Here is a 15,045-nt window from a genome sequence, read left to right as displayed (position 1 = left end):
TTTTTGTTTTCCGCTGTGCGGTTGTAAACAATACCGGCGAACCGAGAAGATAACTTTACTTCTCGACTCTTATCGTTTCCGATCCTTTCTGCCACAGCAAAGTACGGCACGGGGCTAGAATAGGGGAGAAACGGGGATGACTACCCAGTATTGACGAAACTGCAGCAGCCGCTACAGTCGGATATGACGTGTGCTGACATTCTGTAAGATTATACATATTACGCCGAAATTCACAAAGCATCGCATTAAGGATGGGAACGAAGGGAGATAACTTTCTCGCCTTCAACGCAATGCTCATGATCTGTATTGCGTCATAGTAAGCAGCAACGAATGGGCAAAAAAAATTGAGCGGAATCTCCAACCGAGAATATGCGCTACTATGTATGCAAGTAACAACGCTCTGCTCGGTATCGGTACGCATACGCATGCAGAGTACGAGCACATTTTTTTCTCTTTTTGCGGTCGACCCTCCTAAGGCTTGTCCATATAAGTAATTGATTGACATGTTAGTTAATTGCTTGGATCATGCCTGAGCATGTACTGAGGTTATAAAGCGTTGCCCAAGACACGTATCTCCCGTGCGTATTACTGCTATGTCAGAAGCAGCAACTGTCCGGCGCTCCGGCCTAGGCCTGTAGCGTTTGGGTTCGTGGTCTCATTAATCGGTATACTCGCAGCTTGACGTATTCAATAAGCACGGATTACAAAGGGCACCGGATCACAAGGTTAGACTTATGAATATGACGTTAGGCCTAATTTCATGTGTTTAGTCCTAACAATAGGTAACTTTTAAGGCTCACGACATGACAACGCCGTAGTCACTGTACATCGAGCTGAGGATAACGGCTGACGTAGTTCGCCTCAAAAGGTGACGTTAGGCCTATCGGGCCGTCGCATGCCCGCTTGCCCCTTCCTTCTACTGCGTATCAAGCTTAGCGCATGAACATACGGTAGAATTCACGAAAGAACTTTTCTGAAACATGCTTCATGAATTTCCCGGCGGAAGAAGCAGAAGGGTAATATATTTTATGGTGCTCCATCGCCCTGTACTACCCCCTGCGGCAGACAGGGAGAGAAGAGCAGCGAAGCGTCCATAACCAGGGCTTATGAGTGGCACATTGAACTTCTTTTTAGTTTATCAAGCACGCCTGTGGAGGCTGCGGCAGTGATGTACTTACGCTAAACATGCGTGGGGGCTTCCATCGGAAGATTCGCTTCATTTTGCCAAGGCGGTTTAATTTTTTTACCACAAGTTCACTCCCTGATTGAGGCCTACGGAGTGTCACCCCGTAGGCTTCGCATTACATTACGCTGCCACCAATCGGCGGTGCGCATCGTTTAAGATTTTTTCCCCGACCGCTCGTACGGCGGTCGTCGCCATCCGGCATCCCGTATGCGTGAGGGAGAGCCATTCCAGCGGGATCTACGCGTGCCATTCGGCAGCGACAAACGACGCCGTTAACGCAATGCAACTGCGTGGCAGTAGTTTTCCTTAGCTCGCACCACGAGGGGAAAGAGATACCGCCTCCGATTCAACCGACCACTGGGGCACGTAACGTATACATTCCGTGCCGCCGGACGTCTACCCGAGTAGAACTCGGGTATCGCGTGACAGCGCGAATGGTGATCGGGCGCGCGTTAATGGACTACTATACGGGCAGTATAGGGGACGCCCCGAGGTGCTCCTTCCGGGTGTACTCTAGAAGAAAAGACTCGAGTTTCGTGCGTCCCCTTCTTTCAATACTCGCGACGCACATATCTGTCATTTGGCCGGCGTCAGAGCATTATTCTGCTCCCGCCACTTACTTCCACCGAGCACGCATATACGAGGCCGGAGTTAGGGGGGCGGGTAAGCGACGCACTCGAACGTATCCGGTTACGGCCCTTTCTTCGCTGAATAATTACGCCGTTCCTCCAAAGCCCGTGGCCCACGAACGTTAAGATCCCGCGTTCGAACGCGTTCCTTTAGAGGTTTAGCTCTTGTTTTTTTCTTCTTCGAGAAAGAACAGGCGCATTTTCTCGCGTATTTTTAATTTTATCCGCGAGCCATTAACAAATGCGTCCACATTGAGGGTAAGCTTCGACGAAGGCTTCGGGAAAGCTCTTATTCGCACACGGCGCTTCATCGCATGCAAGGTAGGAGAAGTTGCAAAAAAAGGAGAGGAAAGCGGTTCCGTAGACGCGTTCGAGAATCTAGTTTAACAAGTAGTCGCGCGATAATTTATACGAGCCTATTAGGCGAGCCCGCCTGGCGTTTCCATCGGAACAAACGATCGCTTCGAGATAATCCCCTGCGCGTATATGCAACGCCGCATATTTGGGGGGAATCGCGAGGGAGAATGGCGGTGCTGCTGCAGTTTCCGGGGAAATGGTCCGTTAAATCCCGGAGGTGCCGTACGCGGATCGACTGCGCAAATTGGGCCCCGGTGAACCTGCGAGGAAAGGATGAGTCGGGCAGCTTGGCTGTACTATAGTTGCTGCGGCGTTATTTATGCAGTCGATGTTACAACGCCCGGCTGGTTTGGCTCGCGAAAAGCTGTGCTTTTAACGTGTGATCGGGGGGCTTGTAGATAACGCGAAATTAAAATAAATCAATAAGGTTTATTTTTCAGTTAGGGTGAACTTGACGATTTCGTTAAATCGCCTCAAACCTATATAGTCACGTCATCTCGAATCACTTTGAGCGTAAAAAGCGATTTCCGCATATATATGAACTCTCGACGTCTGCCTCCTCAGCGATCACCGAGGGGGGGGGAAGGGGGGGGGGGGGGGGGGGCTTAGTTTGTCCCGTATAGCGTTCAGTCATGAAAGAGAGCCCAAAATTCAAAGCAAAGGAGTTTTTTTTTTTAATTTTACGCTACACGAAGTAACGGCATACTAATTTTTCTGCAATGTCTCGAACAAGCTGTAGAAATGTTCAAGTGTGTTTTAAGCTGGCGTTAAATGGGATAACATTTGCTTACTTCAAAGAACCCGGCAACAATAAAAAAAACTGCCGCAATCTTTTGTGCGGAAAGTCCATCACACTTTTGTTAAATAGAATTTATAAATTGGTATCTAGGGGAGTATCGGCAGCTACAACCACGGCCTGAATGTAAGCCCTAGCTCAGTTACGCGCCGCCCTTATGCGTACTGGTGCACATGTGCGAACAGTTGAGTATAAGTTCGTGTCACATGCTAATAATGTTAAGTCCCGCTTCCACGAAAATGCGCGAAATGTGCAGCGAGGTGAAGCTTACCTCCCGGATCGCTTCTTGAGAGGAGGAGTGGGAGGATTTGGGGTGAGGAACAGCGCCAGCTTTTTCTTTTCGCGCCTGAAACACATTTTGAACGAGCGACCACGTAAGGAAAAAAAAATCAGCCCGTTAGAAATTAAGGAGGCCCCCTCGGCAGTGGCTCTTTTTGGGACCTCCTTTGGTACCCCTAGTGTATGTTTGTACTTTGGAGATATATATAAACTTTTATTTTATTTTATTTGGAGTCAATGGCAGTGACGAGTTATATTCGTCCCGGTGGTTCTCTGGTACTGTGCCCTGTTGTTAGGCAGCTCGCGACTCGGTACCGTACAATTCCCATTCGCATTTCCCAATTCTTGTAATTTTTAAACACAAAAGTGTTTTATTCCCGGGTACACAAAGATTTCGCTGACGTCATATTCGTCACGGAAGTGACGCCAGTACAACGAAGCAAACGGCCTGTAAAAAGTGCACCTCTGCAGGCCGGGTCTTCTTGCGGGGAAGCAACCTTTAGTACTAAAGAGTACGTTATATTTAGGGTTGTTCATTTTCGGGTTTCATATTTTAACACGGAAGTGTTTTATGCCGGGATACAACAAGATTTCACTCACGTCATATCCGTCACGGAAATGACGCCAGTACACCTTTGCCGAAGCGACCCGCCAGCAGGACGTCGCTCGCCAAGCACACCCACAAGCTGCAGATTTCGCTGCACGTTTCACTTTCGTGTTTTACCGACTCCTATGACAGAGGAATCAACCACAGTTTTTTTTTTTGCTTACATTATCGCCCGATTTTCGCTTAGCATTTATTCCGCGCGTATTGATGTGCATGTTACCAGCACATTTCATTAGGTTTCGTGACCATTTTCGCGTTCTCATGCATCATGTTAATGGATTCCACTTGGACTGAAATACACTTAGAATCCCTTGACACGGCGGAGCCACGAGTTTCTTGGAAAAATTAAACATGATACATTCTTCCGCCAGAGTAAGAAGCTTAACATGCTCCCACTTCGCAACTCTTTGCAGTACACGACGAGACAAGGGTCTATAGGGCCCCGCTGTGCCGCTAGCGTTAGTGATGCACAGGTAACTACTTAAGGTACGAAACTACGCGCATAGTCGTAAAAAAAAAAAAACGAGGCCTGTGAACCGCAGTCGACGCTAAACAAGCTTTTTTCGCCCTCCTCCCCCTTTTTTTTCAGTGCACGTGGTTGCCTTTAAGAAAAATCTGCGTGCGAAGCGGGCGTATATCACGGCTCACCGATAGACAAGAGTGCATACCCGTGCATAGATACCATGACATTGCGGGAAATGTTTAAATGACATTTCGTTAGCTGCCACAAGTAACACTCATACGTAGCAACCGAAATAAGAACCGATCGGCAAGTTAGGCCATTAAAAGGCGTCTGGTTGCGCAGGTGGTCACTGGAGCACGTATCCTGTCCCTGTAATTGACGTTGATTTGATAGATGTCAGGGCGAACGCGCCGACGATCCCTAACTGAAGAAACGACTGACCGCAAAAATCGCGAGGCTATAGCGGTGGCCCACGGGTCGCTATTGCACAGGCACGGATTAAAATCACACCGCTATTCTCACGCTAGTTGAACTGATCGATTCTGTGCCGACGCGGGCTCGTTCCAATAAGCGACGCTGGGGATAAGGGACTCACGAGGGTCACTCGTGCTATACTCACGCGTCCTTCGCCTTCTTAGCTTCGCCGGATGCCTTCTTCCTCCGGAACATGGCGACGTGCTTTTAGGAGGGCCGGAACCTGCCACGAATTTTGACGTCAACAGCCAATGTCGGCCGCCTTTGCGGCAACGGCAGCGTCCCGGCCCGGGGATTCCAATCAGCCCTTGGCGCGAGGTTCGCGAGGCCTACGCGCGCTTTGTCCACTGCAGCGCCCGCCGGTGGCCGACGGCCGAACTATTCACCTCATCGTCGGCAGTGTTGTTGAAGCGGGGAGCATTCGGGACGATAACATTCATCTTTCGTACAATCTACCATTTAAAGATTCTTTGCAGCTTTTAGGAACTTAAGTTAGAGCAACCCAGCGTATTGGCCAATCCCATGATTAGCCATGAGCCATCCTGGGAGGATACCCACAATCATAACCACCTCCCACATGATCATACAGCGGAAATCTCTGCCCAAGGAAGCAAAAATTAAGTTTCCTTTATCACCGAAAATAAACGTCAAGAATACCCTGCTCGCTCATCAGACAGCGGATTGGCGACTTAGCAAGCACTTCGGAAGAAAATGTAGATCAGCCCGAACAAGAACAAAGAGAGGTATATGTACAGGTGCCGTCAAAGGTACCTGGAACATGGTCTCGTAAATTTACAGAAATTTTTACTTCCGGAAACTGCCCGCCTGCATTGGTATGCGTTTAAAGGAGTCCTCCCTAGAAAAGTCTTCCTGTGAACCGGTAATGACTGTCATAAAGCCAGTAAGACAAATATTTTGTGATATTCACAAATCCTTGTTCCAATTACTTATGACGGCACCTGTACATGGCGAGCGCAGGTAATAGTATAGGGAGCAGTCTGGTTCAAAGTAAGAAATAGTGTCTTCAGGATCCTCTTCCACGATTAGCTTCTCTTCAACTCGATGAGTGGATGATAACGCCTCTTCAGGAGGACAAGGAACGGAATTACTGTCCTTGTTTCGCCTCCCGTTATGAGCGGGTCATCATCATCATCGTGATGACGGTGAAGAGCCTTTCGTAATGTGAGTATGTAAGTACGCAGGCACACAAGTGCGCGCGCACACACGCACCTAAGTGAAAAGTTGATGGGGTGACGAAGAAGAAGGTGCCATTTTTTTTTTCGGGTAGGCATGGTTCGCTGAGGGCCACTACGTAATGGAAGCCGATTCTCCTTACATAAGGACATGGCGTATTCAGTTATCCCGCTTATAATTTTACGTACCTTTCGATTACGTCGTTTTTTGCAGTTTTTAGTGAGGCTACGCACTAACCTTCCAATAGTGTAGTTGCTCCAATGTTTTTTTCATTAAAATCGTACAATCGACGTTGGTCAAACTTATTGGGTGATACGCAGAGGTTTTCCCGAGTTTATTGTCGTCCTCTGATTTCGGTATAAACACCGTGTGCGACGCAAGACAACAAGATGCTACCCACCCTATTAGGCAAGACTCGGTTTGAACGTTCCATCGAACAGGGCTACTATCATTCTTAAAGGTACAGACAACCGATTTTTGTGTGGACTGCATGCCCTCCAGGTCATACGAAAACCAGCGTTTCATATATTATGGCCACCGCAAGGGACGAATTTCTATATAAACTGGCGGAAACAAATTCAAATTTGCACTGGAATTTCCGAAGTCTGAAAGGTGGCGACACGTCGTGGCCAAACGTGGCACTACCTCACGTGTCCAAACAATTCCGTCGATTTCAACGTGTGATTCAAAAACCGCATAAATAAATAGGAAAAGTTGCACATTATTGTTATTGTAGCCGGGGACAATTTTTGAAACACCTCTTTTAATCTCACGTGCAGTTAAAAGTACGTGGCAGCACAACTCCCTGTCATGGTTGCCAGCATTCCGTTTGCGGGACACGTCTGGCGGGTAGATCTAAAAAATCTAAAAATTGCGATTTAAAAAGTTCTAGGGCGCTATCAGTAAAATAGTTTCGGGTTAATGTGTTTTAAGCGACGCCCTCTCATTTGGGATAGAGAAAATATACTCGACAAAAATCGGTTGTCTGTTCCTTCAAATTTTATAAAAAGCTGCGCTCAGTACATCAGGACCCGGCGTCTTCCCTGGGCTCAGCTCGTCAATAGCTCTCCTTACTTTATCAGCTGTGTGCTGTTAGTTCTTTGCTCAGACATGGCAACAAAGGAAGTGGACAACATCAATAGCCTGACGCGCAAACAACTTTTTCATATAGTCACAGAAACTAGTGGCTATGGCGTTACCCGCCGGGCCGCCGCGGTGGCTCAGTGGCTAAGGCGTTGCGCTGCTGAGCACGAGGTCGCGGGTTCGATTCCCGGCCGCGGCGGCCGCTTTTCTGATGGAGGCGAAAAGCAAAAACGCCCGTGTGTACGAGATTTCGGCGCACGATAAATATCCCCAGGTGGTCAAAATTAATCCGGAGCCCTCCACTACGGCGCGCCTCATCGCCTGCGTTGCGTCGAAGCGTTAAACCCTACAATCAATCAATCAAATCAATCAGCTATGGCGTTGTGCTGCTGGGCCCGAGGACGCGGGTTCGATTCTCGGCTACGGCGGCCGCTTTTCTGATGGAGGCGAAAAGCGAAAACGCCCGTGTATCCGAGATTTCGGCGCACGGTAAAGATCCCCAGGTGGTCAAGATTAACCCGGAGCCCTCCACTACGGCGCGCCTCATCGCCTGTGTAGCGTCGGTGCGTTAAACCTCACAATCAATCAATCAATCAATCAATCAATCAATCAATCAATCAATCAATCAATCAATCAATCAATCAATCAATCAATCAATCAATCAATCAATCAAATCACAAAAACTACGTTCGATGTCTGCCTGGTCGTTACACAGTACACCGTCGCATTCTATTTCCCGATCATATTTCTATATATATATGTGCATATCTTTTCTCTGAACTGAGCGCTATTTTAGTCGGCGCTTCACCGAGCAGGAACCATTCAGCTCTCGCGCGTTCAAGCGCACCATGATACCTTTCCTTATCTAATGCTTCGAGCTCCGCCTTCAGTGTTCAAATGTCGTCCTTGAACGTTGTGCCCGACTCACACTCTTCTTCAACAAAAACATCTTAACAAGGCTTTGCGTTTCTACTCATTTTAAATGCAGAGCATTTCTTAGGCTCGCCTCTTCCTGCGTCGGACGGTGTCAACAGCTCCGCGTCCGCAGCAGGTGCGCCTGTCCTCCTTCCCTCCTCTCTCTCAACAGCAGCTGGCGCGCGCATGCGTCGTAGTCAGCCCGTTCGTTCCGCCGCGATCTCGGAGTAACAGGTGCGTGATAGCAGCGCGGTGGGGCGTGGAAGGGCGCGCGCTGCTTGCGCATGCGCGCTCTCCCCCCGGTACTGCTCTCCCTCTACTGCGCGCGCTGCAAATATAAAGCGTCTAGCGGTCGCTCGTGCTTCAGTCACTGCGTTGCTCCTTCCTTCCTTGGTTGACGCTCGCCCCCACGTTTACTCGTGTCTGCTACTCCAGCATCACGGAAGAAGCGATGGAAGCAACACTGCCTTCAACCAGTACTGAGGCCCCAATGCTCTGCATTTACTCGTGTTCCCCTCGCGGGAAGGCGCGGGAATTTTTTCATTGCGCTGGATCTTTCCAGGGCTTTCATTTTTACTTCCTGTTTGAAAAGTTCCCATTTACTGGCGAAGTTGGTGTCGTCATCGCCGCAGAAAACCTTTCGTGAGCAAGCGTTAACAGCCTCCGCGAATGCTTGATCTTCCACTAGATCGTTGTTCACTTTCCACAAGGCCAAACAAAAGGCGTGTCGCCGCTTTGTGATTGTATACCCAGCGTTAACGATACCAGGCAGGGATCGCTGAATGAGACAGGAATCGCTTGGTATTCCTCACACTGTGGCAGAAGCTTAAGGAATAAATGCACCCTATCCAGATGCGCATGACTATTGTCTTGGATGTGTGTGGAGCGAACGCTTCCAGCACTACTCATGCTATCGCCTACATCTTCGAGGGATAAATTGGCGGCAATATCGTTCAGTACTGCCGTACTTGCATCCCTTAAAGTTGACGAGCTGCTGTTGTCGTGCCCGGAACACACGCAGTCAACGAAGGAAGGGAAAAAAAATAAAGTAAATGAAAGGCAGGAATGTTTCTTATGTTTATTCGGTCGGGTTGGTGCACCTAATTTAAAATTTTGTGAAGTATTTTTTAATTTTTTTCACGTCATTGCCACACTGTTGAAGGCTATTTTCGTAATAGGTTATTCTTTTTACGCGGGGAACGTAAGAGAGAACTTTTAAGCCATGATGTGCGTGGACAAGAGTATTTTCGATTGGATTGACTTAGAGTAGTGCATTTATTAACCGCACAATTAATGACAGTACAAAACCGGTCTAAAGAAAATCCAGGGTCGGGTTAGTTTATGATAGGGGACCAGTCAGAGTTCGAAATTAAGTGACAGTATTTTTCGCGGTCAAAGAAAGACCTGAGGTTCGATTTGCTAATGTTTATGGTTTTCGTATCGAAGTACAGAAATACAGGGAAGTGGTCTGTAATCAATGTCCCAAGTACAACAACAGTGGGGGAAGTGAAAACGTTTGACAGACCGTGATCAAGTAACGACTCAGAACCCCTATTACTGCCCTTGGTGGGAACAGAAATTTGCGATTGAAATCCGTAGCTAGAAAAACAACTCATGCGCTCAGAACAAGCAGAATCGAAAGGTTTGAGAATATCAATGTTAATGTCGCCCAGAATTATAACGTTTTTTTTTTTCAAGAGACAGTTTGTCAAGAACGAGTGAAAAGGCACCAAAGAAAGCCGATAAGTAGGATGAGGGGGACCGATAAACTGTGCCGCAGACAGTTTTGCAACGGCTGTCCCAAGTTGGGAAAGTATCGAGTTCTGCCCAAACGGTTTCGAATTTCGGCACGTTTAGCAACAAGTCATGTCGGGGTTTGTAAGAAACGTTTTTATGAATGTAAAGACGAGAGCCGCCGTAAGGCTCTTTGGAATGATAGCAATATTCGGATGAAAATGCTTTTATCGGAAGGCGTCAGCCAAGTCTCACAAAAACACAGCAGTGGAAAGCTGTGTTCCAGGAACTAATAAAAGTGAAAATATTATCGTAGTTCTTTCTCAAGCTCCCAGCATTAATTTGTATTGCGGATAGCCCTTGCGAATTACTCAAGGCTTTTTTGACGTGCTCAGGCGAAACCTAGGTCATAGAAAATTTAGCAAATACTGGAAGTGGATGAACCAGGTGTTTGCACACTGAAACTCAATAGATCGGTTTAGCATGCGAGCCGGAGGACTGGTCCATGTAGTGTCTTTCTGGCCTTGATAATACAATGGTCCGTCCAGATGAACCTCCACTTATGTTACTTTTTGTGGTCGAGCGCCTTCGAGAAAAGTCACTCGTTGTCCGACGTTAGGCTATGTTCAGACTACCGATATAGTATTTCTTTCTCTATGCTACCGACGCAAAAGCCATATCGTGATCTATGGACGTAAAAAAAGGCGTGTCACGCAGTTAGGTTGGCTGAGACGTGAAATGATGTCATTCTTTAGAGTTGTTACTACAGTTGCGGCAACAGCCTGAACCCGGCCTTAAGTGCTCGTTAACGCAAATCGGAGCCTCTTGAGGAGCAGGAAAGCCGGGATCTCTGGTTTTGGGACGAGCATTGCGCGTTTTGGCGAGGTAGTCCGAACGCTTGTCACGGGAGCAGAATCGTATTACGGTGCTCTTTTGTGTACTGTTACGTGTCCGAATCCTGTGAGCCATGTCGATGTCCTCTGGTTTTAAGGGGCATCCAATCTTGTCACCAAGACACGTCACTATCTTTCGACAGTCTTCACCTTGCGTCACCGGTACGCTTTTTATTTCTAGATTGTTTAAGCGCGAGTATTGCTCGAGCGAGTATTGCTCAAGATGAGCGCGCCGTTATTCTCCTCGCGCTTATTGTTTTTAGCAATAAGGGCAGCGTTCTCCGTTTTTGCGGCTTCGAGTTTTTTGTTGATGAAGTCCATCGATTTCTTTACCTCACGAACTTCGTTCTCAAACTTTCTAACTTCACCTAGGTTAGATTTCACCACTGAAAGTTTCATATACGCGAGCGCGCGACTCAAATCAAGCAGTTTTGTTTCTACAGTATATATTCTTGAATTGATCAAATTCTTTAGATAGCGCCGCAACAGTGGGACCCATATCATACAGAGTTACTCGAGACAGGCAGTCCAAGCGGTGGGCATGGAATTGCGCACAAAAATATAATCGCCTGCGAGCGTAGATTATTTTTGTGAGCCGACGGCTGAAGGGACTGCTGCCTCGAATCGCTCGTTGGGTCGCTTTCAGTGCCTTTGCTGAGGCCGTCCACACAAATAACGCGCCACTCGTTTAAGCACAACTGCAAGTCACACACAGAAAACCAACCCGAATCCGACGCGGCAACGGTCTTTGGGGTCGCCCCTACACTACGCCGTAAGTAAAGCGCGCAACCCCCAAACCACGCAACCGCGTGAGAAGCACACACGTCATAGCGGGCCACAAAGAGCCGCATAATATATGGGCTGTTTGGTCCTCCCTCTCAACCTTGGTGTAAGGTCCACTTATGAGATTAGCGGCCGGGCGCCCGGGCTGCGCGTGAGAACCCGCCGCTCTGTCTAGCGACGTAGCACTGCCGACACTGCGCTGCAACCACCGCTAATTCGTCACGGCGCGCACGGGAAACGGATCGTCTGGCCCACCGCATACCTCAAGGATAATACCCCCATTGAGAAAGCAAACAGCGCCGCCGGATTCCCGGAACGTCTGCTCGACTGGTGGGATTACCGGCGTCTCCATTGTTGTCGCGCCCTGGTCAGCATGACGCACGGTCGCCGTCTTTCGCTTTCACCCCGCGGGGTCGCCCGAACTTGCTCGTCTGCCAGCGTGCCGTTGACCCGAAGATAGCGGCGCCTCATTGAATATTCCGTGACGTGCTGAGTGACAGCTGTCTACGTGAATTCGGGCACTCCCATACGCGTGTACGAACGCTACAGGGGAGTTCCCGAGAGAGGGTGATCTCGAGGTTTTATAAGACCGAACTTGGCCGTTGGAAATGTTTCTTGTCTGAGCGCTGAGCTGGCAGTTCCCGGCAAGACAAGGAGTCTCGGCCGTTAACGCTAGGTTGGGATTTAGGAGCCCCCTAGTCGAGGTTAAGATCGCGTCGGAGGTTTAGGGTGCAGCGCCGCACCGGGCAACTAGACGGATCTTGCGGCGAGATAGAGTCTCGGCCGTGGTTTCTCGAGCGGTTTGTGTACGCTCCGAGGATAGGAGAGTTAGACGAAGTTGTGGAGCTCGAGTGATTTGTGCGCACTCGGAGCTACCGTCTAGCTGAAGTTTGCAGTTTTTCCTTTATTATTCATGTACCCAGTTTTCCCACTGTAAATAGCTGCATATAAACCCTTCATTTCATTTAATCAACCTCAACGCCTCGAGTTCGTCAGTTCGACCGCCGTCTTCAAGAACTTCAACGCCATCGCCCAGCCAGCCTCCTGCCAAACCAACCGGAGCCCGGGCGATTGGGTTCCTGATCGACACCGGACTTCGGGGAAACGATCTTTACTCTTGGTCTCTTGCAAGGCCACAATATCGGTATCCTCGTCTGCCAAGATACAGTACAACTGATTCTGACGACTCCGATCATCAACCCCTCTGGCATTGAGCGTGGCTATACACCAGGGCTTGCCTAAAAGAACAAAAACACGTTACGAGAAGGACGCAACACTTACGTCCGTACCCTTAAAAAAGGCCACTCCACAGACTAAGGACTCAATACACATTCCAAAACGCACCAAGATAAGAGACTCCATATACTACAAAGGCTTCAGAAACGCTCCAATAAGCACTGCCCCCCCCCCCCCCCCCCCACACACACACACGCACACACCCAAAATCAAAAAAGGGCATATTGTAGACTCCAAGGACGCCATAGACACCCCACAAATACTCACCCGACTGCGTAGTTCCATTTAGTCTGCTGGTGCTTCGAAAAAGCAGTGCTACACCAAACACAGATCAAAAGGATGCCGACTACCACTCGAAGCGACGTGCTGACTAAGTGGGCGTAGCCGGTGTCTTCGTTCGGTCTGGCGGGCCGCAGGGCTTCGGTTTGAAGCCCGGCCGTCTCCCTGCAACGACCTTCGCAAGCGGCTCGTCGTTGGGGGGCAGTTAGTCACCTTTTACGGTTCCGTTGATTTCGTGCTGCCCCTTTGCTATCACACCACTAGCACCATCACCGCTGCAATCCATTTCCGTAATGCCCGCTGCGGTATAGCTCACGCCGCCGTTGTCTCCTGGCCTGCCGCTCGGGTTCCTCTAGCCTCTTTCGACGCGACGTGGGGCAGCTGACCCGGCTGCTCCTTTTCAGGAACGCACTGCTCCATGGCCGGCCTTCGCGACCTCAAACCGTCCCGCTGGCGTACGCTTCTTCGCCGCCTCGCCGGTGGCTCCTGCTACCGTATCCTCCGCGCCTGCCTCGTCCATGAGGTGTTCGCGCAGGTCTTCGTCTCCCGACGGCCCGGTGACACTGGCAAGACTTGACACAGGCGGTCGCCTCATTCCCTAAGCGACGGCACGAAGTACAGCGCGGCATCTTGCACTCCCGGCGGATGTGGCCCTTCGTGCTGCAGCGCGACGAGGGCCTTGACGTCCGCCACGCGAAGTTCGGGCGGCAGGTCATCCACCGTTACTCCCGCTTCAGCGTTACCGACCGCACGTCGAACCCTTATCTTGAATTCCGTCAACGCGCCACCGCTCTCTGCGCACCTCGCCGACACGCCTGCGGTGACAGCGCAGAGCGTACTGCCGGTACTGCTTCGTCAGTAATGTTGCGCAGAAGCCAGTGTAGATTCCAACGCGCTTCCTGGTAACCCGTGTCGATGACGGTACAGCGATCGCCCTTTACTTTGACGTAGTTCGCTGCCAAAATCTTGCCGTCCGCCGACTTAAGCGCCACCGTCCAGGCATGTCTCATCTGGTATGCTGCCCCAATGCGAAAACATCGGGGAGCAGCGCCATACGAGTCTAAGTGTCGCTAAAGTCCTCGACACGACAAGGGCGGGCACGCATGTGCGCATGCAAAAACATCGTGTTTAGCCCAGACTGTCCTGTAGGGAACTGAGGCAAAGGTACTTCATAGTCTCGCGAGTCCTGGGCAGAAATCTAGCGTTACCGCGGGCCAAATGGCCCGCCAAAGCCGCTCCTTGGATGCAGCTCGACATTCTGCGCCCGCACGCTAGCGCAACCGGAAGCAGAATCGCGCCATTCCGGCCCGGTCGAAGCAGTTTGGATTTGGAGAGGGGTGCATGGACGTGCCAAAGGAGACAGAAAAATCATTCACCCCTCCGTCTAACGCCGACGATGGTTGAGAACGAGAAGCTTTCTTCGTTTGAAATCAAATGGCAAAGGGTCAAAGTCAAAGCGGGTGCTATCAAAAGTTCGAACTGAGTAGGAGTCAAAGTCAAAGCTCAATGAGTCAAAATCCAAGCCGTCTACGGGTCAAAGTCCAAACTCAGGCGACAACTACGGGATCCCTCACGAGAAAGGTTCGCGTTCAACCATCGTCGTCGTTAAATGGAGAACAGAATTATTTTCAAGCGAAGCTTTGAACGTTTACCAGCCAAGTGTTCTGTCGCGACCATCGGCGTCAACAGAAAACTTCCACGAACAAATAAAAGAAATCACCGGCACTGCAACGACTAGAACCTGGACCTAATAGAGAAACGGAGCGATAGCCCGTTGTTTTACCAATTGAGCTACGAGCGTACGCGGACACGGGGGAGACAGACGGTGCACTCACCGAGCACAGCTCCGGGTTTACCGCCTCCGTTCTCACTGAATGCCACGTGATAGCGTCACGTGACCTCCCGCGCCACTGTTCGCTCCGCCCACGGCACGTGTAGCAGCCGTGTGCGCGCCAGTGGTTCGTCCATTTCGTCCTCGAAGAATTTGGACTCATGTGCAACCCCAAAACCAAACAAACGACTGCCATCCGTGGAACGTGCATGCATCGACTTAACATTCACGAAGAATATAACTGCGGTGAAAACGCAAAGTCTGAGTGTGTATCACCCCAATCATAAGGCCGTTCTGAACGTTGTT

General features: G+C 49.8%; 1 protein-coding gene across 8 annotated transcripts in view; it reads right to left on the bottom strand.

Annotated features, from left to right (window-relative positions):
• Positions 1–13,571, bottom strand: part of LOC144180460 (uncharacterized) — a 34,170-nt gene extending 20,599 nt beyond the window's left edge. For 7 of the 8 annotated variants that reach the window (XR_013324422.1, XR_013324424.1, XR_013324423.1 and 4 more), the window contains exons 1-3: positions 12,897–13,571; positions 4,937–5,014; positions 3,240–3,314 (exon numbers count right to left, since the gene is read on the bottom strand). Coding sequence is in view for 4 of the 8 variants with exons in the window: in XM_077708800.1 (XP_077564926.1) it covers positions 3,240–3,314; positions 4,937–4,986 (125 nt within the window). In the remaining 4 variants the exon portion in view is untranslated. The remainder of the gene's footprint in view (positions 1–3,239; positions 3,315–4,936; positions 5,015–12,896) is intronic. The other variant, XM_077708804.1, reaches the window with a different exon arrangement.
• Between the last annotated feature and the right edge of the window lie 1,474 nt (positions 13,572–15,045).

The sequence above is a fragment of the Haemaphysalis longicornis genome, unplaced genomic scaffold, assembly GCF_048455015.1.
Source record: "Haemaphysalis longicornis isolate Haplotype H1 unplaced genomic scaffold, Haemaphysalis longicornis Haplotype H1 scaffold_4, whole genome shotgun sequence".
Taxonomy (NCBI): domain Eukaryota; kingdom Metazoa; phylum Arthropoda; class Arachnida; order Ixodida; family Ixodidae; genus Haemaphysalis; species Haemaphysalis longicornis.
This window is presented reverse-complemented; position numbering and strand designations above follow the sequence as displayed.